The sequence below is a fragment of the Podarcis muralis genome, chromosome 11 (genome assembly GCF_964188315.1).
Source record: "Podarcis muralis chromosome 11, rPodMur119.hap1.1, whole genome shotgun sequence".
NCBI classification, from domain to species: Eukaryota; Metazoa; Chordata; class Lepidosauria; order Squamata; family Lacertidae; genus Podarcis; species Podarcis muralis.
In genome coordinates this window covers 20,502,146-20,529,693 of record NC_135665.1, presented here as the reverse complement: position 1 = coordinate 20,529,693, position 27,548 = coordinate 20,502,146, and the positions used below count along the sequence as shown (strand labels likewise).

The following is a 27,548-nucleotide window of genomic DNA, read 5'->3' as shown; positions in this document are numbered from 1 at the left end:
TAGGCTTCAAAAAACACCGTTATATCCAAATCGGCTTTGATCATAGTGGAATTAAATTAGATACACACACGCATTCGCACATTGCCACATAGCAGCTTTTCACTGAGTTGGATCCAAACTTACGTTTTTGTGAATGGAAGAGCTTCCATCTGTGTACTTTTGATCCAGCAGAGGGCTCCTATTAATGGAAGGAGAGGGAGAGGCAGTATTTACCAATCCTCCTTACCTCGAGGGTGTGAGGCGCTATAGGAGAAATTGGCATGTCACCTCCGTTCATCAGTGAGAACAAAGTCTAGATCTGGTGGTGTTCTCTGGTTAGAATTTAGTGTTCATTTACAGTCGTACCTTGAAAGCCAAACAGAATCCGTTCCAGAAGTCCGTTTGACTTCCAAAACATTCAGTAACCAAGGCTCAGCTTCTGATTGGCTGCAGGAGCTTCCTGCAGCCAATCGGAAACTGCGCCGGACGTTCGGCTTCCAAAGAAGTTCAAAAACTGGAACACTCACTTCCGGCTTTCGATTGTTTGGGAGCCGAAATGTTAAGCAACTAAAGCCATTCAAGATCCAAGGTACGACTACCACATTTCAGGTTCTCAAAGCAATTGACATAACCTCAACTATGGCACCATTGTAAGAGAGGCTAGTGTTGCTATTTTTGGTTATTAAACATACTTTAAATAACTTGGGTAGGCTAGCATTCTATTTTTAACTTTGGGGTGTGGTGATTTCTGTCTTATTTATATGGGTTGCTTTTTTTAAGGCGTTAACCCTTTCTTTGTGCTTCTTTTTTTTTTTTTTTTTACATATTTATTGCATGCTGACCTCATGTTGTAGGACATCATGGAAGTGCTGTAGGAATTTATAGGGTTGCCTAGAAATGTTTGATCTAAGATAAAATTTGGGTCTTCTTGAATGTCAGTGCCCATTTAGTCCATTCACTGCACCAGAAAACAGTCTATTTCTCTGTGAAATTGAATTTGAAAGAGTGTTTTACCGAAGAATGAGTCAGGTTTGCATTAGCATCATCTTAAATTAAAACATTCATGTGGTTAACTGAAGGAAGTCTTGTTCTGCAGAAGGCTTAGAAGAAAGTACAGGTGTTTTGTGGTAGTGTGAGTACATAAATGAACATGTAACACAAATAAGCTGTCTTCACCTATAGCCAAGCCTAGGTCTAAGAAAATTAAACATGACTGCATAGGAATGTCCTGGCTATTTCATGGCTTGTTTCTTTTCAGAACTCAGACATGTTTTGAGACTTGGTTTGTTTCTCAACTGGCTGGCTGTTTTTGGAAGCAGTTTTGACTTTTAACAGAAAAACTGAATTCAGTCTTTTGTTAAGCAAGGGAGCTAACTATGCTCAATGCTGTTTGTAAACTTTGAGTGTTTATGCAAAATATGCTATTGATGGTTGTTGTTTTTTACAACGCATTTTCTTTCCCCCAAAAAAACAGGTTGTGAAGATGAGAAAAGAAGTGAGGAAGGTCAGAGTGCTGACAATTCGCAAACTAACTAGACATATTGCAAAACTGAAGGCAAAAAAGTAAGCTTAACAGTTATTCTTTTCATGGTTTTCTGCAGTCCCAGGGCAACTGGTAGTAGGGGCTAAGGGCTCTTTCTAGCAGTAAAGTGGGAAGCAAGCGTCCTGCCCTGCCCCTCTTTGGCCAAAAATATCCCTCTTGATGACATATTTCTACCTGCAGCCTCCCCGGTGGTCCCAAGTCTCCTGATTAGTAGTGAAGGTCACATTCTTTCATTTTCTATAAAGTGCTTTAGAATTTCCGGGTTAGTTTGGTAGCTAAACCAATGCACTGTCGAAGCCTGGAATCGTGGTTAAGTAATCTCCTCCTTAACCAGGGGCATAGTGTGGGGAGGGCCAGGGCAGCTGTGGCCCTGGGCACAGATTTTTTGAAGGGGCATGACAAGGGGGTGCAGCCAGGGGTCCCCATCAAGTTCGGAGCAGTGAGAAGGCAAGCCAAGCTGCACCTGGTCCAGGCCTTGCGGGCTGGGACAGCAGCGCCTCCTCCTCCTCCTCCTCGTGGCTGGTGAAGGGCCACCAGTGTGTGCCCCAACCCTGAGCCGGCTGAGAGGGAGGAAGGGGGAGGGCACCAACACCGGGAAGAGAGCCGTCTCCTCCTTTGCCAACAGGGCACCTCAGCCCTCAGGTCTGTCCTCAAATGGCAGCTTTGAACCTCTTTCTTCCTCTCCTCTCCTCTCCTCTCCTCTCCTCTCCTCCCCTCACTTCACCTCACTTGCTGCCGACTCAGACCGCCGTGGCTCAGTTGGCGGTGAGGGCTTGGGCTGGTATGGCTGCCCCTCTCTCTCACACACACCCACACCCCGGGTGCCAGCAGCCCATGCTACACCACTGTCCTGTAGCCAAGCTAAGTCAGACCTTGGATTAGCTGCCATTCTGCACTCATATGATGTGCAAACCATTCCACTATGCTCCCAGTGCAACTTTTGCATTTCCTAACTGTGGATAAGAGATTGCAAAAAAGAAAAGGGGGGGGGGGGAGAGAACTGCACTAGGCCTTGGTAACTATTACCATGAATTATTTTACAGTGAATAATAATGGAACATAACATATGTAGTATTGCAATATTATTTAAATACCTTCCTCTTTCAGGGGCACGGAAGATGCAGTATTGAAAAACCATAAACGTGCAGAGAGGTTACTGGAAGAAATTCATGCCATGAAGGTAACGCTATGCATATGCCTTTGAATATCTAGTCTACAAACTGCTTAAATTACAAACATCTGTACAGGTCTTTTTTTTTTAAAAAAAAAATCCACTTCAAATAAATTTGTTTCAGATTTTGCATGGACTAGTTTTGGCTGTAAATAGAACATATGGGAGAGCAACAGACCACAAACGTGGTGGGAGACTATTTTTAAATTTATATTTTACTTTTTATTGGTGTAACTGTCAAGGTGCTAGACTAATTTGACTTGTACGTGTTGCCAAGCTAAACTAGCATTTGTTTCCAACAGACCAGTGTGCCTCAATTTTTAATTCCTGAACTGAATGATGACTGTTAAGTGCCTCTGCTGCTCAGAAATGCGATGGACATTTTGGTGGTTGACATCATAGTTCCTCGTCTTCCCACTTGCCAGCTCCTTACATTTTTCTGCAATGCTGTCACTGCTCTAATGTGCAAAGCAGTAACTGACAAAATGGATTGAAACCAAAGTATTTTTTCTCTTCTGAAGCCAGGGTATTCATTAGCATTTGCAAGGCTCTTTTACTTCTCTTACACTGACATGCTGAGCCAGTAAATGTCTGGCAGGCTTTTGAATAACAGATCTTTTTTGTAGCAATGAATAGCTTAATTACAGTCTCTTTTCTTCGTACAATATTTATAATTTTAAACGTCAAAGTGCAAGACTGGTCTTTCAGATTAGCCATAAGATTAAGCTGCAGGAATGCTGTTTTGCCCTGCTAATGAATGCATAGTTTACTGTTCTAAACAGGTGAGCTATAGTAATTTTACACAATATGCTGGTTCTTGGAAGTATTTAAGAACTCATTATTAATGAAAAGTAGATTAAACAGCTTCCACTTTGGTGCCTATAGAATTGCCTTAAAATGTATACAACAGTTTTCAAAGCACATGGCAAATGCACTGGTCTTTGTGATCGCCAAAGAAGAAGAAGATAACTTTAAAAGAGGGGAAATAAGGAAATGTTATTTTAAGTCTCTCTGAGACAGGCTACAGCCAAAAAAACAAAATAATAGCAGAACTGGGTTGGATCCAGAATTTTGCTTAGCAGAGTTTCACTGGCACTGGAAGGAAGAAGTGATTTTAGTTTATTTGTCCTTTTCTCCGACAACCCCTACACCTCCTGAAAACTGTTCCATAGGGTTGGAGACCTGCAGGAGCTCTAGAGAAAGCATGGCAAAAGGGGAAGTCAGTGGAAATCCTTTTCCATTCCTCTGGACAGAACCAGAACCCAATGCCTTCTATGAATGAACTCTTCCATTGAAGAAATAGCCACTCTGGATCCAACCCTTTGTCTTTTAGCTATCTTGCCCTTTCTTCATTCCATCAAAAATGAAGGCTTTTAGTATCTGTGGAATTGCAGGGCACAGCTATGTTTTTGGACTTGCATTACAGAAACTTGATGGTGTGTTTCAGGTATCCAGTTCCCTGCAGAAACCAGAAATACTGATTACTTGTACCATTAATACAGTGGTACCTCGGGTTAAGTACTTAATTCGTTCCGGACGTCCGTACTTAACCTGAAGCTGTTCTTAACCTGAAGCACCACTTTAGCTAATGGGGCCTCCTGCTGCTGCGCCGCAGGAGCACAATTTCTGTTCTCATCCTGAAGCAAAGTTCTTAATCTGAAGCACTATTTCTGGGTTAGCGGAGTCTGTAACCTGAAGTGTATGTAACCTGAAGCGTATGTAACCCAAGGTACCACGGTATAGGAATTTCGGCATGTTGCTGTCCCTGAAAGGGTTCAAGCCTTTGAAACTTGGAAGCACTCCTAAAGTGAACCGTTGCAAGCTTGCATTTGGAGCATTTGCAGAAAGGTTAGAGGACACACACAAAGCAGCCCCTGCCAAGATTGTCAACCTCCTTTCCCTGCTCCAAGGCCTGGAAACTTTCATTGGCGAAAGGAGGGGAAGTGGCTGAGGCAGTGAGTGCGCCTTGGGCTCCTCAGGTTGTCTTCTACTCCTGTTAATGGGACTGAGACTACCAGACCCAAAGTGCCCTAAAAGGCTTCTTTATGGAAATGATGTGTAAATTTTCTGTTTCCTACCATTATTCTTGGACTTGGGAGTCCAGTATCATCCCTGGCAGGAAAACACTCTCTGCCGTGGCCTGTGAAGCATCCAGTTCTACTGTCTTCTTCTTGTGCCTATAGTACATTTCAGACTTTGGGGGCAGTTCACAGGACTGAAGGGATTGTTTGCTTCGATCCTGCTTGCAAACATTTAAGCAGAGGCTCTCACATTTTACAATGAACTCTGCCTGAAAGATTCTGTAACTCCTGCTGTCAAGCTCAGGCATAGGCAAACTCCGGCCCTCCAGATGTTTGGGACTACAGTTCCCATCATCCCTGACCACTGGTCCTGTTAGCTAGGGATGATGGGAATTATAGACCCAAACATCTGGAGGGATGGAGTTTGCCTATGCCTGGTCAAGCATTTCTCTAGGTGAAGTTCATTATGTTTGTACCTCTTTCATATGTAAACATGATGTTTCTTTGCGAAACAGATGTTGAAATGGATTCGGGGCAAAAACAGCTTCAGCTTGAAAATAAACCATTTCTATTTTGCAACGTAACTTGCATTATATGAAATTTGAAATACAGACCACTGTGTGTCGAGCACTTTAATCTCATGTCATGGTGGGCTGTGAGTTTACCTGTTTTTTTATTTTAATGTAAAATACTTTTCGGGTTTAAAACACTCTGCTAGGTGCTAACAGTTAAATATGAAGAATTGTTCAGTAGTCACTGTGTATGGTACCCGATAAGATTTAGGCACTTGCGCTTGAAAAATGAATACCAGCCAGAGGATGGTATGTATTTGATGGAACTGTTGTCACTAACTGTTAAAAAGATTAAAGTTTTTCTCTATGGCAGGTTTGTTCTTATTACATCAGTGTGGTCTGCTCCAAGGGGCTTTCCCCCTTGATATTTGCACTTTATATTTATTAAAAGAGGACTAATAGGCATATGTAGTAATCAGATGATTCAGAAATCCCAAACATTCCAAACTCAAAAGCTAGAAATATCCTCTTTGCAGGGAAACAACACTGGTTAAAAATTCTAGCTACGTGGATGAAAAAACTGGGTTAATTGTTTGCAGGAGTTCTTGAAGCTATTGGAACAGAAAACTGTTTTTAGATTCTTCAGGCTTCATTTTGCCAGAACTGTATAAAACATTTATTTTAAAATACAGGAAAGAGACAAAGAACGCTATGAACCTTGCTAGTTCTTCCTCTGTACGTGATTTATTTTATGGATGTCCAAACTGGACATATAAGATGTATTTGTAGAAAAAGAGGATGGATTACAATAATACTATTATTTGGCCTTCATTGATTCAATTTATCCTATTTCACAAAATATTTATATCACATGACATGTTACAAGTTTTTATGTAAACCCATGACACTGTTCTGAAATGAGCATGCGAGGCCAGTGTAACAGAGCTGGGATGATGCCCAGCTAATCCCTACTCACGGTAGACCCATTGAAATCAGTGGGCTTATGTTACTTAAGTTCATTGATTTCCATGGATCTGCTGTTATTGTGGATTAGTTGAATGTTGCCTATGATCCGTAAACCCTAATTAAGAAATTGGGAACTTGCCATAAGATTCCATGGTCCTGGCAAGGAACAAATTCCCTCTTCCTGCCTTAACAGCAGTTAAGGCACACATCAGTATCAACACAGATGACCGTTAAAGCTAAAGAAATTTCAAGAATAATCTGTCTCCTATGGTTCAAAGTTGGTTATGAATTTGTCTCCATTCAGATACAGTGGTACCTTGGTTCTCAAACACCATGATACTCGACGACTTGCAACACAAACACTGCAAACCCGGAAGTAAGTGTTCCGGTTTGCGAACTTTTTCCAGAAGCCAGACGTGCTCTGTTTTGAGTATTATGCTTCCATTTTGAGTGACACATCTGTCGGTTTTGAGTGCCACACTTCCGTTTTGAGTGTTACGCTGAGGTCTGTCTGGTTTTGCTACTTATTTTGCGTTTTTGTTTTTGCTACTTTTTTGTGACTGTGTGGAACCCAGTTCAGCTACTGATTGATTGTGTGACTGCAGTACATTGTTTATTGCTTTCATTTTGTGCATCAGTGGTCTCTTTATACAGTTTAATTCATGTTAAGTTGCTGTTTTAGGGGTTATTTCTAAAAGTCTGGAATGGCTTAAGTCTGGAATGCATTGCTTTCTATGGGAAAGCGTGCTTTGGTTTTGGAACGGACTTCCGGAACGGATTAAGTTTGAGAACCAAGGTACCACTGTATGTTTTCTAGATAAATTTGTATATGTGTTTGTATATCAGCAATAGTTCTTTGGAATTGTTTGAGTGTATTTCTTCAAAGTGTGGTGGCAAATGACAGCGCATTGATCAAGTTGCCCTGTTCATTAGCTACACCTTGGATAATAGTTTTATTTTCGCCACAGAGGAAGTGGGGAAATCCTTCAACAGGATGAAAATGGGACTGAGCTATTATATCCAGCTCTGACCAGCAGGGTAAAGGTAAAGGACCCTGACAGTTAAGTTTAGTCGTTAATGACTCTGGGGTTGCGGCGCTCATCTCGCTTTCAGGCCGAGGGAGCCAACATTTGTCCGCTCCGCAGACAGTATTTCCGGGTCACATGGCCAGCATGACTAAGCTGCTTCTGGTGCAACAGAACACCAAAACCAGAGCAGCGCACGGAAATGACGTTTACCTTCCCACCAGAGTGATACCTATTTATCTACTTGTACTTTTTGGCGTGCTTTCGAACTGCTAGGTTGGCAGGAGCTGAGTCAGTTCTTTATCATTAATTTCTGAAATAATCACAACACATCATTTAACAAAACTGGATATATCTTCTCACATACTCTTTCATCCTCAAGTCGTTTGTTCTTCCGTAAGAGAATCAAGTCTTTAGGGATCAGCTGCCAGACAGGTGTAGTAAGTTATGTTGAAGTGCTATCAGTCAGAGTGCTCTTCAAGGATGTCAGTTACAAGCCCTTAGGAATAATACGATGACTGTTTGGGGATAGTACCTGAAGAAAAATACCCAAAGAGGCAAGGCCACCTTTGGCATTTAATCAAGGTGTGATCACTCACTCCTTGTTCTGTTCGTTGTCTCCACTCCCATCGATTTACTGCCTCCAGGACTGCCTTCCCCCACCAGCAACCTGTTAATCTTAAAAAGGAGGCATTGTACGTATTCAGGAAACAAAGTACTGCCTTGCTTTCACAATATAGTGGTATCTTGGTTCTCGAACCTAATCCGTTCTGAGAGCCCATTTGACTCCTGAAACAGTTTCGAAAACCAAGGCATGGCTTCCTTCACTCAATCGGAAGCCATATTGGACATTCAGCTTCCGAAAAATGTTCACAAACTGGAACACAAACTTCTGGGTTTGCAGCGTCAAGGAGCCAATTTGTTGGGGAGCCAAGCTGTATAGTTTCCTTGCAACTCCCTTGCACGCTTTAGAATGGCTGCAGTTGTACATGTATGCATGTTCACTTTTTGTGCCTATAATGTGATACATGCAAGACGAAGAGATGGAAGAGAGTTGCATTTTTAAAAAAATGTTTCTGGAATGAGTTGCAAGCTTGGGGGGGGGGTGTATTCGCGTGCATCTCTCCTCCCAGCGAGATTCATACATTCCTGGCATGAAGGCACTTCCTTCTGCTGTGTGAAGTTGCCACAAGTTGCCTTTTTTCTATATGTGTGCTGCTGTAGCAGGGTGGCAAATTATAAACAGATTAGAATGGCTATGGCAGCTTGAACTTTTGCTTTGGAAGAGTATTAATATCGCACAAGAGAAGAACAAATGGCTTCAAGATGAAATTTTTATGCGCCACATTGTCTCTTCTGAAGTCAGTTCAGGGAGCAGGGTCATAAATAATGTTTGTTTTTCTTAATTATTGGGTAATGACAGCCAATACAATCCAAAACAGCTTGATGGCTTGCCTTGTGCCCAAAATGGAATTTTAAAAATCTGCTCTGTGTTCCGACTACTTTTGCTGCTGTTCTCTTCTCTCTGCTTGAATCTCAACCATTTTAAGCATTCTTGCGATTGTTTTTCAATGGCTGTGCCATGTTGGTAAATATGATTGCAAGAAAATGGCTTCATTTATATATTTAATAAGTAGTTCTTGAACTTGAATTCTAAATTTGCTACCAAGTGGAGTTTAGAGTTTGCCTGAAGAATTTATAAAGCAAAAAAGGAGATAGAACTATGTACTGCTGGGTTTTCAAGCGAAGGATTTTTTCTACTTTACTTTTACAAAGTGGCATGAATATTTCATAGAATGTACTTGTAAGAGCAGTGGCTAGCTAAATTACAGTTATACCTATGCCGGTGAAATACCGTAACATTTAAATTTTAGGACTTCCAACTGTAATACCATTTTCTGCCAGAAAGGGTTTTAGTGGACTGTTCAAGTTCTAGGTCATGATGAGTATAGATTGGCTTTACCTGCAGCCAATCGGAAGCCACGGAAGTCCTGTTGGACATTCAGGTTCCAAAGAACGTTCGCAAACCAGAACACTCACTGTTTGCAGCATTCGGGAGCCAAAATGTCTAAGTACCAAGGTGTTCAGGATCCAAGGTACAACTGTATTTGAAAAAAAAAGAGAAAACTGCTTATGGTGATAGTTACTACCTAAGTAAGGTAAAGGTAAAGGGGCTCCTGACCATTAGGTCCAGTCGTGACCAACTCTGGGGTAGCGGCGCTCATCTCGCTTTATTGGCCGAAGGAGCTGGCGTTTGTCCACAGACAGCTTCCGGAGGTCATGTGGCCAGCATGACTAACCAGAGCAAACCAGAGCAGCACATGGAAACGCCATTTACCTTCCTGCCTGAGTGCTACCTATTTATCTACTTGCACTTTGTGCTTTCGAACTGCTAGGTTGGCAGAAGCTGGGACCGAACAACGGGAGCTCACTCCGTCGCGGGGAGTCGAACCGCCGACCTTCTGATCATCAAGTCCTAGGCTCTGTGGTTTAACCCACAGCGCCACCCACGTCCCACCTACCTAAGTACATGCCCACATATCAAAACTAGGAAAGCTTGTTCTTGCTTTAATCCTGATATTGCTTATAATTGAAATTTGATTTTGACTTTGGGGAAGGTGATGTGGAACACATTTCAAGGAAAAATTAGAGGATACTATCCCAAGCGAATGCTGACATACACAACCGAAGAATTGCTAAGGAAATGGAATGTTCAAACATTGCAATTTTGGTTTTTGTGATTGCCCCACTGAATGATGTTATGACCCAGCTTTTTCCTTTTGTCCAACTTGGTTTTTGTAGCATCGATAACCAAAATACTTTCTGCAGTAGCTTGCAAAGAGCAGTTTGGAGAGCGACTGCTTTTTAAATCACCACAAAATTACGGTCTTGCAAACGAATGTTTTCATCCTAGAGGAAAGACGGTTAATTATATTTCCTAGATGTGACTACTGACTTGAATGGGAACCATGGGGCTGAAACCGTTCCTCTAGTTACACTGTCTAAAATGCTCATATCATAGTTTCCAGTTTAAACTTTAAGCTGAAGTCATTGCTTCCATTTTGTCTTGGAAGCCTTTTAAAATCATGAAAATAAGTTTAGGAACATGTCACTGCATTTGAAAAGTTAACTGTGCCAACACTTTTGTACTTATCTGAATCGTATCTCACTGATTTCGTTGGTGCTTTTCCCAAATTCAACAACTTCAACAACAACAACAATGACATTTTATTACAGTCATAGACCAGCATAAGGAAAGAGGGGTACAATCATTTAAAATCATATAAAATCTAAAAAACTAAACACTGAAAGGAGTTAAAACAGAATATATATATATATATAAGTCCAAAAGAAGCTAAGAAAGTCTAAAAGAAGGGTTAAGAACATCAGACAAGAGTGAAAGAGTGCAAAAGGCTAGTATATATAAGACCACAGATATCAGTCTACAGTGCACTCCAAGTAAGTATGCAAGAATTACAATCTTAAATCTATATGTGAGCCAGTAGAGTTTAGTTTAAAAGGAAGCATTATCCAAAGGGGTTATTTTAGAGATTCTAAGGGCATATGCATGCCCAAGGCCTTTTTTAAAAAAAAAATGATTTTTTTGGGTATAATTTTAACATACCTTTGTTCTTGTTAACAACTGCATTAGTTGTTGGTTTTGAAGAAAGACTAGTTCAATTCTGAAGGTTGCAGCCAGGTAAGACTTGCTGAAATGAATGAACCAAAGATAGTCATTAATTTCAGTGGGGCTACTCTGAGTAACATTGAATACAACCTCCAGTTTTTTTAAAAGGAATTAAGTTTATTTGGATTCTTGTCGTTATTTGGGCCCCATTTGGTCTGCAAAGTAGTTTTCTCCAAACCACTCCCCCCCAACCCTATACTTAATGTCCTTTGTAACATCATCTGCAGGACAGGTAGTGACAAAACTGCAAAGGAGCAGTCAGTAGCCTTAAGGTGCCCTTCACAAGACTGCCAATCAGCCTGTCAAGAACTCTGTAGCATAGCTAGCCCCTGCCAAAAGTGAGGCTTGAAGTCATTGGCAGTCAGCTGTAAGGTACTGAATTTAACCTGGCTAGGATGGTTGTACCATGGAGTTCCTGATGGAGAACTCAGTATCGCAGCTGCCCCTGTTGAAAACACGGCTTGAGGTCCGCTGCCATCAGCTGATCGACACTGACTTCAACCCCTAGGGATTGGTTGTGTGCTCCTTGAATTCCAGCCTCAAAGGAAAGATTGTGATGTTGGGGGATGGGCAAGTGGGCATCCCTTCTGGGCATGGGGGGAACCCTGGATCTAGCCCACCAGCTAGAAAAGGCCCCGCCATGCCTTATGCATTCTGTCACTACTTGCCTAAGCTGGTCATTCTCATTTTACAGAGAAGCTTGGAAATGTAACCAGAGAGATTGTGACTTGGTTCAGCTGGCTCTGTTTGAGTTGTGATTTTAGACCAGGTCCACTGCACAACTTTATCAGTTACAGGCTATTTCTGTGCCATCACACGAGATGCACGCTCAATGCTTCTTTGTTAATTCAGTGTTGGCCTTAAATATAAACTTGGAGATACAGTCGTACCTTAGAAGTCGAATGGAATCCATTCTGGAAGTTTGCAACGGACATTTGGGTTCCAAAGAACGTTTGCAAGCCAGAAGAATCACTTCCAGGTTTGCGTCGTTCAGGACCCAAAACGTTTGACTTGCATGTCGTTCGAGATTCAAGATACAACTGTAGTGGGTATCAAGTTCAAATTAGTCTTAACTGATGATTCTTCCTTTAGGTTAGGTGGAGGTGGTGTTGGAACTCCTTGTGGGTGAAGTTTATTGTAAAGCTAGTAAGTGGGGTGGGTGTGTTTTCACTCCAAAGGCATGAGGATGTTTTTCCCCAGTTGGCACCAAAACTTCAAATGACATTCCCATCTGCAAAACCTGGTGTTAATTTGACCACAGTAGCTATCAGACGGCTGGAACTTTCATCACCTTGCTATGACCAAAAGGGAAAAAAATCCCCTTGCTATTTTAAATTTGCAATTCCAGATGTGATGTGTTACTTGCATTTCTTACCAACAATCAGACAATAAACAACAAGTTTTAAAATAGAATACTGGAACGAAAGTCACAAACTGAATTAGCCCAAGCCATTCTCCATATTGTAGCATATTGTGGAAGAATTAAGAACATTTTAAATGATACTCAGTGAACTAATTGTGTCTTGTATGGAGTTGCCAAGATACAGAAGTACATCAGGGTACCATAGGAGACAACTCCCAGGGGCTGTGGAGGCTCTGACCCCCACAATTAAATATTTGGGGGGCAGACCCCCACAAAGTTGATGGGCATTCCCATTCAAATGGTGTGTGTGCACTGTATCTTGTGATCGATTATGCAGGGTGGGGCTTACCTGCCCCCCTATATTTTATTCAGGTTGGCACCCCTGCATTGGACAGAACATCACTAAAGAATGCAATGCCTTATGTCAGTTAGAAATCATTTACATTTCCAGGGTGACCCGAAGTGGAAGCTGTGTGGATTGTTTTTTCTGAATATAGACGATTCAAATGCAGATTCTAATTTTGAATTTCATATCCAGTGGTACATTGGTTCTCGAACGTAATCTGTTCCAGAAGTCCATTTGACTTCTGAAACGTTCGAAAACCAAGGCACTGCTTCTGATTGGCACCAATGCCCAAGGAAACAATAGCCGACAGCCACATCGGATGTTTGGCTGCCGAAAAACATTTGGAAACCGGAACACTTACTTCTGGATTTTTGGCATGTGGGAGCCAAAATGGTTCAAGCACCAAGGCGTTCAAGAACCAAGGTTCCACTGTATTTTCTAAATAAGCATGCATACTACCTGTTAAACCAGCTGCTGTTACTCTGTATTGTAACTCTACCTCATAACTGTACATTGTATCTCTACCTAGTGTAGCCATTTACAGATCACCACCAAAAAAGGGGGGAATTGCAAAAAAATAAGGCTATTGTTGCCAATGTACTCCGAAAGAAAACTGTACAGGAGGTGGAGAACTGTAAATGTGGTTGAAATTTGGGGGCATTGTTTACTGCACTATGCAGCTGGCGTTATCCTAGAAGGGCTGTGTTATAGGTCAACTTGTGTGCATGTGGTGGATTTGTTTTATTTTATTAACATACAAAATCGAGCATAAAACAAAACCATCACAGAAAACAGATATGAAATATCAAAGCAGAAACAAGGAGGAGGCCAGAGACATCAGTAATGCCTTCCAGATTTTTGGTATAATAGAATTACAACGAGTATATTAAAAAAATTTAAACACCATTAACATAGATATCTCTTGTTTTTCAAGAGGGATGAGCTGCATTTCCAGTTAGATTTTAATCTAAATTAGATTTTAATCCTGTTTTGTCAAAAAGGGGAAATGAAAGCCTTTAGCTAACTCTATTTCTCTCTCTCTTTTCCCCCCACAGGAGATAAAGCTTGACCACGTTACCAAATTAGCACTCGAAAGAGAAATTAATTTTGAGATTGTTTGCAAAAAGGTAGGATTCTTTGTACATTTGTGTTAAGTCATCGTGTAAACATGCTTGCGGGAAGGAAACCACTTTCGACCTGAGCAAATATATTTACAGTGGTACCTTGTGTTACATACTTGAATCCGTTCCAGAGGTCCGTTCGTAACCGGTACGAGGCACGCTTTCAGTAATGGTGCCTCCCGCTGCTGCTGCGCCTCTGCGCTCGCATCCCGGGGCAAAGTTCGCAACAAGGGGCGTCTACTTCCAGGTTAGCGGAGCACATAACCCGAAGCTTTCGTAAGGGGGACGGTACGTAACACAAGGTACCACTGTACAGCCATCCCAAAGGTTTATCACAGGGTTTCATGTTATGTTGGTACTGATGGCGTTTGTCATTGTAGATCCTTCAGAGCACTTTTCTACCGTTCTGACTTTTCAACAACAAAGGTATGTGCAGATGCCTGCTTTGGTCATGATGGATGCCTTGATGAGATTTGTGCTCTCAGTTGCAAATGTCTCTGTCCTTCATTTTTTTCGGTGTACTGTAAGTTTAGAAGTAGAAAAACTCCATACATATCTCATGGAGATACTTTTCAGGTGTCTATTTAGATTGTCAGCACTTTTGCTTTTGAGTTGGGAGGTGAGCTGGGGGATAGGACTCTAGATGTTTTTGTAAGCACCTCACAGCGGATCTGCATTGTCCTATTTTATTTATAAACTAGCATCTCTATACGGATGCCAAAATAAATTGTATTTCAAATCTCATCTCTGGTGCAGTTGATTACATAGGTTTTAGGTGCAGTTGTCTATCCAAGAAAGAAGGCAAAAGTTGCTGGCTGGCATTTTGAGATACATTTTGCAGATTTTACATGGGTGACATTCAACCTTGTCAGACACTTTGCACAATGGACTTCTGTTCAGATAATTGGGGTTCTCTCTTCTCCCTGAAGCCCTTCATATGTCCCCAAAATCTGCTGCAGAGGCTTGGGGGAAATCCCATTTGTTCCTTTGGAGAAGAAGTCCCATCGTGTTAGCTGGTGCGACATTGGACCTTGCTCATTTATTTTTTCAGGGATTGTTTTTTCCAGGGGGAAAAAAGGATTTGGCTGCAAGTTGATCATTTGCAATGAAAACCTTAGTGTTGTAGGTTTGTCATTGCTTGAAATGGTCAACATTTGTTTTTAAAATCGTATATTTCCTTTGGTCAGTGGATAACTTAATATCAAGGATATCTTATCGCAGGATGGAGCAATTTATTTATTATTGAGATCCATCTTGTTTGTTAATGGATATAGTTAGTAAGAGGCAAACTTCTTGTGCCTGCCGGTGTCCAGCTTACAGCTGTTTTTGAAAGGGGAGAGTTCTCAGATTTCTACCAATGCCCTAGCTTTCCTTTCAAACTTTGCCAAAGCGGAATGAGCCGATGTAGGCAGATTTGCTTACTCTGTGTAATATAATTTAAGCATGTAATGTGAGTTTCTTTGGCGGAATTTCTGTTTCTAGCAAAACCACAACATACATACAATTCACCAATATGGTAGTTTAGGGTTTGTTGTGATCTCTTTTTGTTGTCGTTGGTTGATGTTTTTAAAGGAAAAACCAATTTATTAATACAAGGTACAGGAAGCAATGGCATTTCTCCTTTTGCTGCTTCTCAGTGCATTTCGTTTTGGCCACCACGTTTTAACTAGTATACATACATTAAAAGGAAGCGGAAATTATTTTCAATGCTTGGGGAAGATGAAGAATTAGAATGTAGAATTGAGTATGTTTAAGTGGAGCAGCTGATTACGGTCAACCTAGCACAATGTTCTCCACTCTCCTCCCCCATGTGCCCCCTAAATCTGTTCTGGGAGTTCCCTCAAGCCCTCGGAGCAGATTTCGGGATGGTTTAGGGCATGTCCTGGGGAAGAGGGGGAACCCCATTGTGCTAGTGCTGATCATTGCGTCAAATATTTGTGGGGTGGGGAGTCTACTTTAGAGAAGTACACGAAGGGAGAGTTTCTCTCATGTGCCCCTCAGTAATGGGGAACCTGTGGCCACAGGCCTTATTAAGTGAGCCAGGCTTCTCTGTTTGGGTCGTGAGGCCGTTTCAGCTAAGTCACACCCACCTGTACTATACCTGACGTCATAGATGTATGAAATAAGGTACAGAGCAGGAAATGGGGCTTGACAGCACCTGCAAGCTACACTGCTCAATACTCAGCTGTGCACTGGGCTTTAGAAGTTGCAAAACACTGACAATCAGCTTATCGGCAGTGCCTGCAAAGTACCGTTCTTCAGCCGTGTGGTTTGATTTGAGACCAGACAGACAAAGGGAAACGGGTCACCTGATGATACTGTGATATCAGGTGACTGACAGGTGGATGGCTCCGCCCACCTATCAGACAGGGCACCTAGTGGAGAGGAGAGAAGACTCCAGCCCACAGACCAGACCTAGTTCTCCCTCCCTCCATTGCGGTGATCTTACAAGGAGACCGTTTCTCCATCATCAAAAGCGTATAAAAGGCAAGAGTTTTCTTGGCCCAGATGTGGAACAGTCTGCCTCGGCCATCACTTTTTTTGTACTTTTTTTGAAGATGGGTGACAATAGGTCTTCCCCCCAATATATATGCACCAATAGATTGTCAGTTATTTGGGACTCAGTATAACTTTGGCAAGCTTTTATAGCTAATGATTGAATAGTATTTTACTGGTAATACTGTTACTGTGTTCTTTGTGAGCCATTTATACACTTCAAAAATAAATTATTTTTTTAAAAAAATGCTTAAGCAATGAATGCATGGGAAAGCCCGTTGCTTTTATGCAGTGCGCATTACAGCCACTTGAAATTTATTGATTCAGAAGTTTTGGAATCCAAATCATGATGTTTCTCTGCTGGCTCAAGGCCATTCACTTTGAAAACGTTATGTTTCCTTCATGCTAATTATACATTTATGTTGCTTGATAGAAGATGCTGGCATTTGTTACGACATTAATAACAGAACACATAATTACTTACTTGGATTTTTAACATTCTTTGCCTTATTTAAAAATTCTGTGTCCAGTCCTTAAGCCAAGAAGAAACAAACTTCTGTGAAATCTCTGCTGTCGTTTTTAGCTAAATAAGTCTTGGTATTTGCTGGTGACATCTTATACTTAATGTGTACTTTGTAGGAAGTGAGTGCTTGGGATTCTGTCAATACGCATCTCATCCTAAAGTCAAAAGATACATGTGGTGAGCAGGTGTCATTGCTTTTGTGATCTGCACATCTTCAGGGCCAGACCTTATACTAAGATATCCCAAATTACTGCAGAGGGGTAGCAGGTGTCATTGCTTTTGTGATCTGCACATCTTCAGGGCCAGACCTTATACTAAGATATCCCAAATTACTGCAGAGGGGTAGCCCTGTTAGTCTCTTGCTGCAAAAAACAATTAAACCCCAGACTGTTGTAGCCCCTTAAAGGCCCTTATGGCATTATCTTTTGTGAATTCAAACCCACCTTGTCAGATCACTCTGCTCAGTAGGGCTTTTCTAGTAGGTTAAAAGGCTGCTCGGAGTTCCCTGGACACGAATGCAGTAAGAAGCAAGTTTAATGTTTCTTCATAAGGCACAAGATAAGATACCCTAGGAATAACCTTTATAGAGCCTGAACAGTCCCCTGATTCTCTCTGAAATGGAACTGACTGTGGGTGTTTAAAAACCACTGTTTCCTGATAAATTTCCATGGCAAACAGATCCTAACTTCAAACACAAATGGTTGTGGTTACTCTTAAGAACATTGGCGATGTGGGAATGTTTCATGAAGGTGTAAGATTTGTCTCCCTGTGACGAACTCTGTTCCTGTAATGCAAATGATTCAGCCTTGTGGTCTTCAAAAGATTTGTACGTTTGAACTATGTTCTTAAATATTTTCACAGCCTTAAGAATTTGTTGTCTAGCTTAACGTCTCCTCGGTGCCAAAGGTACACTGTCTGCCCGGTGATTTTGGCTTTTGAACGGAAATGAACTAGCTCAAAAAACGGTTTCAAGAGTTAATATCCAGTCCTGGTGCCCGACAGTGTATTTTTCCTGTTGGTCTACCTCTAAACACTGTGCAAAAGCATAATGGATAGTTTCCATGTGTACTATAGCCTGCCAAATGGCTTTCCCCATCGCATAGATTATTTCTTCACCACCAGGAGCCTGGGGAGAATTTCAGTGAGAACAATCCATTTAATGGGGTTTTCTGTGGCCACCATACAGAACAGCTGCTACAAATAAGCTGTTTAATGGAGCTTTGCAATGGCAATGCAATTCTGAGACCCTGAGTATCCTGAGAAATGAAGGGTCCCCTCCGCTCCTGACTACAGAGGAAGTGAGTTCAGTTCCTAAATCAACGTCTTACGAATTTTGTCTCATACACTAGTCCAAAATCCTGCCTCATTGTTGAGTCTCCTACTGATGCAAGGCATGCCCTTCACATAAGGAGTATGGGCAGCAGAGATCTGGATGAGATCAGTGGCTACAGTCACTGTGGGAAAGACTTTAAAATATTTTTGTTTTGTTTGGCATTTTAACCTCTATGAATAAGCCAGCCTAGGATAATTGTTATCCACTAGGCAGTTGACTTTTTATTTTATTTTACATTTTTAATGCTATAGCATCAGAGGGAACTTTTAAGCTAAGATTGAGAAGTGAAAAAGTAATGCAGCCTATACATACAGTGGAACCTCTACTTACGGACGTAATCCGTTCCGGAGGTCCATCCATAAGTCGATCTGGGTCGCTGGTAGAAGCGCTGTTGGGCGCAGGCGCATTCAGCTGCAGCGCACTTTTGCATAGGCGCAAATCGCAACAAACCCAGTATTTACTTCCGGGTTTGCCGCGGTCGAAACTTGGATCGAGCCCAAGTAGAGGCGGTCGTCAGTAGAGGTTCTACTGTATTGACTTTGGAATAAGCCCCAATCAACTTGGTGGAATGTCCTTCTCAGCATACAAACAGAGCATCAGGTTTTAACTCGATTCATCTATCCATGCAGTCCTGTATCTGCTCATCAGAAGCACATCTTACTGAGTTCCATAGGATTTAGGATTGCAGCAGATATGTACTATAATCTGCATACCTTGGATGCTTCGAAAGACTTGGGTCAATTTCTTTGGCATAGTGTCATGGGCATTCTTATGGGAAAATACAACTGCTACCATCTTTTGCCAGGGTTTTATGTGCAGAAAAATACTTGTAAGCTATAAAAATGTGGATGTCACATTGTATGTTTAGCGACCCTTTTCCTCTCAACTGTAACTTTAAATGGGAGGAAATTGAATTTGTTGTAAAATGAAAGATTTTAATGTTTTCCATTCGTGCATGAACTAAAGGTATTCAGTACTCTCACAAAAGCTATGACTGCTCTTTGGTCATGAGAAAGTGTTTCCTAGTCCCTCAGGTTGGCAAAAGTAAGTTAGATTCATTTTTAGAAATACAGATTCTAGCTGTTCCTTAGTCTCTGAAAATAATAGCATTTGATCTTCAGAAATGTTGACGAGGGTGTAGTTTGGTGTAATACCACTGCCATTGGTAACCTTTCAAGCCCCTTATTACAGGATATGCAGATTTAATCTTGATAGGGTTGATTTTCTTTTTCTCCTTTTTGTTTTGTCACTCAACAAGATGCTTCGCCATTTTTTCTAATACAGCCTAATTCTACAGTAAGAGAAAGAGCCATTGCTAGATTGACAACGCACCCACTACTGAAGACAAAAATTGCCAATATTAAAGGTAAGCCAAAATTTGCCCAGCTAATTTTCGTACACTGGAGCATGTACAGCTTTAATAATAATAATAATAGTAATAGTAGTAGTAGTAGTAGTAGTAGTAGTAATAATAATAATAATAATAATAATAATAATAATAATAATAATATCATTGTCTTAAGCTGCAGTGTGTCTAGGCATTGATGACCTTCTCAAACTGAGTATTTGCAATAGTCAAGTAAGCTAAATGTATTGTATTCTGTGTACCTGAAATAATGGGAGAGAGAGATCTCAAAAGCAGTGCATCTACAGATGCCTAGCACGCTCATAAGCCAAATGTTTCTGGGTGTGTCTTAAGATTTTCAGGGCTATTCTACAACCATGTGCACTATTGCACGTATGTATTGTTACTCATACCAACAAGTTGGGGGGTTAGGCTGACTCATAATTACCACTCTTGCTATTTCCATAGTTGCTAAACTAGTGAAATTAAACAATGATTCAGGAGGTTCTGGTAGAACAATGAATACATACTGTTAAAGCAAGACACGCGAAGCTCAGTTTTTATTTAAAGGCTTTGAGAATGAGACCCTGATGAACTGCTTAAGTCTGTGTGTGATTGAAAGTAATTTCACTATACTCAGTAGGGCCTGTGACTAAGTAAGTGTGTCTACTTTTGCAGCCAATTTTTCTTGGTAATTTATTTTTTCATCTTGTTTTTTTTCTGAGAGCCCTGGAAAAGAAAGAGTCTCTAATTCCCCCACCTCTATCTTTACTCTATTACTTGGAGAAACTTGGAGTTTTGCATCCTTGCATCACTGGGGTCATCTTTAACTTCCTTTAAATTTTTCAGTTGTCTTTCTCTAGTAGCTGTAAGAATATGTTTAAGCTTTCAATTCTACGCATACTTGCCCACGAGAAAGTCCCATTGAATTTAATGAGAGACTTGGGGCCATCCCATGGCATAATTGTCGCTGGGAGCCATTGAGTAAAAAGTCCAAACACTCCTGCAGTCCTATACTCCTGACTACCTTTCCAGTGCCTCTTGGTGCATGGTTCAGTGAACTGGATGTAGAATCCAAATTGTGTGGGTGAGAAGGCTTCCTATGTCCTATAGCAGACATAGGACTCGGCTAGATGGGTAAAGAAAAAGCAATTTATATGTGTTCGATGTGCTATATAACATCGTGCCACCAGATGGCGATGTAGAGCCCCGTTTATCTCTACCTGCTTTCCCTGTTTAAATTTACAAAGCTTTAAACTGAAACGCTTCTTCGATGTGTCTAAATCCAGGCTTAGTAGTAGGTATGACTTTGGGCACACTTGTAAAGGTGTTGGTCGGATGCCTTATATTTGATGTAAACATATTCCTCTAGAAAACTGCCTTCCCTAACACAGACCCTGTCTGGACCATGTACTCTCTACCTTCATCATTCAGCCTGGGCACTGAGGTCCAGCTCCGAGGGCCTTCTGGCGGTTCCCTCAATGTGAGAAGTGAGGGTACAGTGAACCAGGCAGAGGCCCTTCTCGGTACTGGTGCCCGCCCTGTGGAACACCCTCCCATCAGATGTCAAGGAAATAAACAAATATCTGACTTTTAGAAGACATCTGAAGGCGGCCCTGTTTAGGGAAGTTTTTAATGTTTAATGCTGCATTGGGTTTTTAACATTCTGTTGGGAGCCGCCCAGAGTGGCTGGGGAAACCCAGCCAGATGGACGGGGTATAAATAATAAATTATTATTCTCTTCCTGCTACCAGAGACCCTCTTCACATGAGGTGCCACAGAGAAAAATATACCGTATTTTTCGCCCTATAGGACACACTTTTTCCCCTCCAAAAATGAAGGGGCAATCTGTGTGCGTCCTATGGGGCGAATACAGGCTTTCGCTGAAGCTTGGAGAGCAAGAGGGGTCGGTGCGCACCGACCCCTCTCGCTCTCCAGGAAGCTATCAGCAAGCCTGGGGAGCCCACGGGAGTTCCCGCAGGGCTCCCTAGGCTGTGGATAGCAGCCTGCTGCACGGAGTGCGGGCATGCTGAAGCAGAGCGCCCCGCACTTCGGGCAGACATCGGCCAACCCCACAAGCTCGGGGGACATCGGGGAGGCGGAGCGCCGCCATATCGCTGTTCCCCGACCTGGTTTGGTTTCCCCAACCTGGTTTTGGGGGGGAAATAAAGGGAAAATTTCCTTTATTTCCCCCCCAAAAAACTAGGTGCGTCCTATGGGACGAAAAATACAGTATTTTATGCCACCACTACACTATGCGGCCCCACTCCACCACCCACCACAATGAAATGAGTTTGCTTTAGAACCCCTTTTATCATTTCTGTGTTTTTACCATTTATGCTGCATTATTTAAAAAAAAAACTTGCTTTTTTTTAGCTGCTGTAAAAGCCTTCAAAGATGCGAGACAGAAGCCAGAAGGACCCATTTCTTCAGAAGAGCATAAATCGGAAGAACAACTTACCAAACAATCTGAGCTAACCCAGCATTCCAGTAGCAGTCTACATAAGAAAACAATTAAACAAGCTGGAAACCAAGACAAAATAAAGGTGAAAGAGAAGCCAGGCTCTGACATGGGAAAAGAACAAATTTGTGTGAGAGAGAAGCTGAAAATGGCAGACGGTGAGGAAATATGCCTGTTGGATGATGTTACAGTGCAGGCTGCAGAGCCTCATAAATTAGCTGCTCAGGCTCAAGTGGAAAAGTCAGTATATTCTGAAGTTACAAAATGTTTGGATGACCTCCTGAGTAGAACAGAAGTTGATGCACCTGATAGAGTGACAAGTGAGGAAGCTGGAATGGAGAAGGAATACTTTGATGACAGCACTGAAGAAAGATTCTATAATCAGTCTTCTGGCTCTGATGAAAATGATAGCGATGATGACTTCTTCATTGGCAAAGTAAAGAGAATGAAGAAAAAGAAGGGAGCAGCTGATATTTCATTACCTACAGACCAGAAAGGCAAATGTATCCAGCTCAAAAAGGGCTCGCAGTCTGACACAGCCCAGGACACAGACACAAAAGGCAAAAATCAAAGCTCAAAATCATTGAAGCTAGAATCCATGTTTTATTCTTCACTGTCAGACACAAATAAGTCCAAATCAGTGAAAAGGTAAGCCATCAAAACCCTCAATCTAGTTTGCAACCGTTTGGGGCAAATGTTTTCACCCTTCAAGTGGCTTACACGCTGTGAGAAGTCTTTGCATGTTTTCTGACTAGCCTCCTCTGTTGAGTCAATTTTTGCATTAGACTTTTCCTAGATGAGCTACCATGGGACGCAGGTGGCGCTGTGGGTTAAACCACAGAGCCTAGGACTTGCCGATCAGAAGGTAGGCGGTTCGAATCCCCGCAACGGGGTGAGCTCCTGTTGCTCGGTCCCTGCTCCTGCCAACCTAGCAGTTCGAAAGCACGTCAAAGTGCAAGTAGATAAATAGGTACCACTCCAGCGGGAAAGTAAACGGCGTTTTCATGCGCTGCTCTGGTTCGCCAGAAGCGGCTTAGGCCACTGTTGAATGGTTTCTTTAAATGTAAAGGTTCATCGTTGTTCCACCCGATGTGTATTTCTTTAAGGGGCCAGAGGAAGGGCCAGAGCAAAATAACGAGACCCAGCTTTACAGCTGTGAAACATAGCAGGTGCTGCTGAGTTGTATTGATTAAGCTGTGTCAGTAATTGGGTGTAGTATATAAGGAGCAGCACCTAGCTCTCCCATTACCCTGGGGTATGGGTTGGTGGTTGCGTCATGTTTGTTTGTTAATGTATTTAGTGTAAAAGGAGTTTTTGTTTTTGTAATTAAAACCTTGTAGTTATTTTTAAGTCCCTTTTTAATGCATGGTCTCCCCAGCAAGCTCTCTGCAGTGCTACCAAACTGCAAAAAGCCAACATGACCCAGAAGCTGTACGCTAGCTCCCTCGGCCAGTAAAGCAGAATGAGCGCCGCAACCCCAGAGTCAGTCACGGCTGGACCTAATGGTCAGGGGTCCCTTTACCTTTACCTTTACCATTGCTAGAGTCAATAGCTTTAAGGAAGTCATGGAAACTGAGCCTTATTCACGATGAGACCGTGAGTTTGGCTTGGCTATCAAACCCCATTTATGCAGAGCAGGGGCAAGGAAAAAATTGGCCCAATTGAGTGAAATTCTTAACTTCCTCAACTCCGTAGACCAACTGACAAGTGGGCAGGGTCGCTGCTTGTCAATCATCTGATGTAAAAATGATGCCCAGTGAATAAAGTTGGCCTACAAAGGTGGGCACAGAGAAGTCCCCATGCTGGAATGAACTCTCACTCATCAGCATATAGGAAAGGGGGTTCAATGCGACTTTCTTCAAGGAAAGCAGCCACATCTCTGCCTGCCCTCCACGTCGTGTCGCATATGATGTCAGGTGTGGAGTAGACGGGTGTGGTTTGGAGAAAGTTGCCTTGTGGGCAAATGGGGAGGTCTGGCTGCCCCAGATATAGATAATTCTCAGGTCTAATTATGTGCTTTAGGTTTCACAGATATCACATGTTTGTTGCACTCAATAATGTCTTGACTTCTGAAAATATCACTTTTTTCTGTTCTAGAACTGTAAAAGACCACCTTCCCAGAAGTAAAGCAAAAGGTAAGTCAAGTTGATGTTGCTACTTGCATCCATGCAGCATCAGAACAAAATCTCATTTTGTATTTAAATTGTAGCAGTAGTTTTTCAAATGCATTTAATTGTATTGATTGATTGATTTTTAAAGCATTGCACTTGAACTTTATATGGGCTTTTAAATTTTCAGTTTTTGGAAGGACATTTTTACAATCTAGGTTTGTACAGCTAATTTTACTAGCCCTACTCCAGGTCAAGCAATCACTATGATTTTACTGAAGTTTGGAATAATGTGCTATCCTTGTTTTCATATTTTCCAATAGGGTTTATAAGGCACAGGAGTCTCATTTTCATATTTTATTAAATTTCGGGAGGAATTCAGTGTTGCACCAAGAAGATCATTCCATCAGGGAAAGAAAGCACTGTGGCTTGTCATATGTAATAATCCCCTTTTCTCACACACACACACACACGGCACTGTTCTGCAAGTTCTCCCTGTCCCACCCCAGGGCCAATTTGGGCCTCTGATAGCCCAAGACTTTACCAGTGCCGCATAATTCAGTACTGTTTTATATACAATCAGAAGAAATTACTTTTGAAAACCACATATCTCTGTACCATATTTAGAAGTTTTGCTTGTCCTCCAAAACTGCATGATGTTCCACTTTGCAGTGTCATGCCTGGAAGCTTTCCATAAGATAATTAAAAGAATGTCAGTGGCTTCTGTTTAATGTGTAAAAGTAACCGGGGGTGTTGCATCATAAATATATAATAAATAATCCCTAAAGCACATAGGATAAGGTGGATCCCGACTTGTGCTCAGTGGAGCTCTGAGATCTTTTCCCAGGTGCCCCCTCAAATGCTGCTCAGGAGGGATAGGAGACGTTCTGAAGCACCATCGGAGGTGGTGCTGGGGGCTACACAGGGAAATGGGAGAAAATTACAGCTTCACCCTCTTTGTATATTGAGAAGTCTACTGCGTCCTAGGTGGGAAATATCCTATCTGTTTGCAGAAGATCAAATCTGGATCTAACTTCTTATCTCTGAGGCACCAACTAGAAGCTGTATACAGTGGTACCTTGGGTTACAGACGCTTCAGGTTACAGACTCCGCTAAACCAGAAATAGTACCTCGTGTTAAGAACTTTGCTTCAGGATGAGAACAGAAATTGCGTGGCAGCGGGAGGCCCCATTATCTAAAGTGGTGCCTCAGGTTAAGAACAGTTTCAGGTTAAGAACAGACCTCCAGAACAAATTAAGTTTTTAACCCGAGGTACCACTGTACCTCTGTGGTGTGTGAATTGTCGATGTTATTAATGTTCTATGAATTCCTGTGCAGGTTTTGAAAGAAACGGTCCACAGAAACAGATGTCCAAAGGTTTGAGTATGAAGCAAGGTATTAAGAGAGAACAATTGGAACAGCCACTTCATCCTTCCTGGGAAGCGAGCAGGAAACGTCGAGAGCAAGTATCTCAAATTACAGCATTCCAAGGGAAAAAAATTAAATTTGAAGACTAAGGGGGTGTTATTTCTTCTTAAGGCCTCTTTTCTTTTCCTCCCCTTTTTTTATCTCATCTGTTGACAACTTGTTGACACAGCTGTATAAACTAAAAACAAAGACATTTTCATTTATAGATTTTCAATATAACTGTAATATATAAAATAAATGGTTGATTTTGAAGTCATTCGTCGCAAGAGGCTTTTTGCTATAGAAAGTATTCTACATTTGTCAGGAATAGCTCCATTTGCCATGTTGCCATTTGCCATGGGAACTTGCATGAAAGATCATGGGTATCAACAATTGGTAAAGATGCACCTCTTTATCCAGGCCTTAGATTCAATGGAGTCCTTTTCCTTCTCCTGCACGACTGTTCTGTGCTCCTGTTTTGTTGCTTTGCCATTGGTTGTTTTGTGATTTTATTTTACGATTTGAATGCAAATTGTACTTGCTTACATCAAGACATTTTTGTGACGTTTGGGAACCATTCAGTGAAGGGCTAGCTAGAAGTTCAAAAATAATAGGCCTTTGTGGAAATCCCATAGGCAGAAAAAACATTTTGCTGTACATCATTGTTGTTGTTTAGTCGTGTCTGACTCTTCGTGACCCCATGGACCAGAGCACACCAGGCACTCCTGTCTTCCACTGCCTCCCGCAGTTTGGTCAGACTCATGTTTGTAGCTTCGAGAACACTGTCCAACCATCTTGTCCTCTGTCGTCCCCTTCTCCTTGTGCCCTCCATCTTTCCCAACATCAGGGTCTTTTCCAGGGAGTCTTCTCTTCTCATGAGGTGGCCAAAGTATTGGAGCCTCAGCTTCACGATCTGTCCTTCCAGTGAGCACTCAGGGCTGATTTCCTTAAGAATGGATAGGTTTGATCGTCTTGCAGTCCATGGGACTCTGAAGAGTCTCCTCCAACACCATAATTCAAAAGCATCAATTCTTCGGCGATCAGCCTTCCAACTCTCACTTCCATACATCACTACTGGGAAAACCATGACTATACGGACCTTTGTTGGCAAGGTGATGTCTCTGCTTTTTAGCTGTACATCATAGGATCTTGGAATTGTAGTTGGAAGCAACCCCAGAGGTAATCTGGTCCAATCCTCTGCAATGTAGGAATCTCAACTAGATAATACATGACAGATGGCCATCTAGCCTCTGCTTAAAAACCTCCAAGGAAGGAGAGTTCACCACCTGTTGTGGGAGATCGTTCCACTGTCAAACAGCTCTTGCTGTCAGAAAGTTCTTCCTGATGTTTGGTCGGAATCTCCTTTCTTGCAACTTGAATCTATTGGTTCGGGTTTTAGCTTCCGCAGCAGGGAAAAAGAGGCTTGCTGCATTGTCCATGTGACAGCCCTTTAGATATTTGAAGATGACTATCATATATGCCAAATGAGGATACCATTCTATGCACCTTGATGGTGTTTTGTTGCTTATTAAGATGCTGCAGGGCTTGGCTGTTTTTGCTTGAAATGTCAGAGTTTGTATTCAATTACTAGTTCTGGAACAAATGTATAAACAGAAACCACTGGAAAACAGCATGTGTCTTGCAGTGTGAATAACTGACATTTGCTGTCCAAATAAGGAAGACTCTACATCAGAGGTCAGGAACCTGTGCCCAAATGTTTCCAGTTCTTGTCAGCCCCAGTCAGTATGGCCAATGGTCTGGGATTTGGGGAATTGTAGTTCCAACATTTGGAGGGACATAAGTTCAGCATTCGTGCTCTAAAGGAATGAATCTGGTGTTCAATCGTATATTTATCTCCTTACTACAGTGGTACCTTGGTTGTTGAATGGCTTGGCTCCCGAACAAATCGGCTCCCAGTTTGCCAACGTTTTTCTTAAGCCGAACGTCCGACGCAGCTTCCGATTGAGTGCAAGAAGCTCCTGCAGCCAATTGGAAGCCGCACCTTGGTTTTCAAACCGTTCTGGGAGTCAAACAGACTCCCGGAACGGATTAAGTTTGACAACCAAGTTACCACTGTAGTGTTAAAGTCAGAAATTTGTATCTATACTGTCCAATGGTTGCATTCATTTGTGTTTTGATA

The 27,548-nt window shown here is 41.9% G+C and overlaps 1 protein-coding gene across 2 annotated transcripts in view; it reads left to right on the top strand.

Annotated features, from left to right (window-relative positions):
- SRFBP1 (serum response factor binding protein 1) overlaps positions 1-25,685 on the top strand; it is a 43,170-nt gene extending 17,485 nt beyond the window's left edge. Inside the window, exons 2-8 of one of the 2 annotated variants that reach the window (XM_077936109.1) lie at positions 1,454-1,542; positions 2,630-2,702; positions 13,670-13,741; positions 19,372-19,453; positions 21,809-22,541; positions 23,991-24,028; positions 25,340-25,685. In XM_077936109.1, the coding sequence (XP_077792235.1) occupies positions 1,454-1,542; positions 2,630-2,702; positions 13,670-13,741; positions 19,372-19,453; positions 21,809-22,541; positions 23,991-24,028; positions 25,340-25,518 (1,266 nt within the window). In that variant the 3' untranslated portion in view covers positions 25,519-25,685. The remainder of the gene's footprint in view (positions 1-1,453; positions 1,543-2,629; positions 2,703-13,669; positions 13,742-19,371; positions 19,454-21,808; positions 22,542-23,990; positions 24,029-25,339) is intronic. The other variant, XM_077936110.1, reaches the window with a different exon arrangement.
- The last annotated feature ends 1,863 nt before the right edge of the window (positions 25,686-27,548 follow it).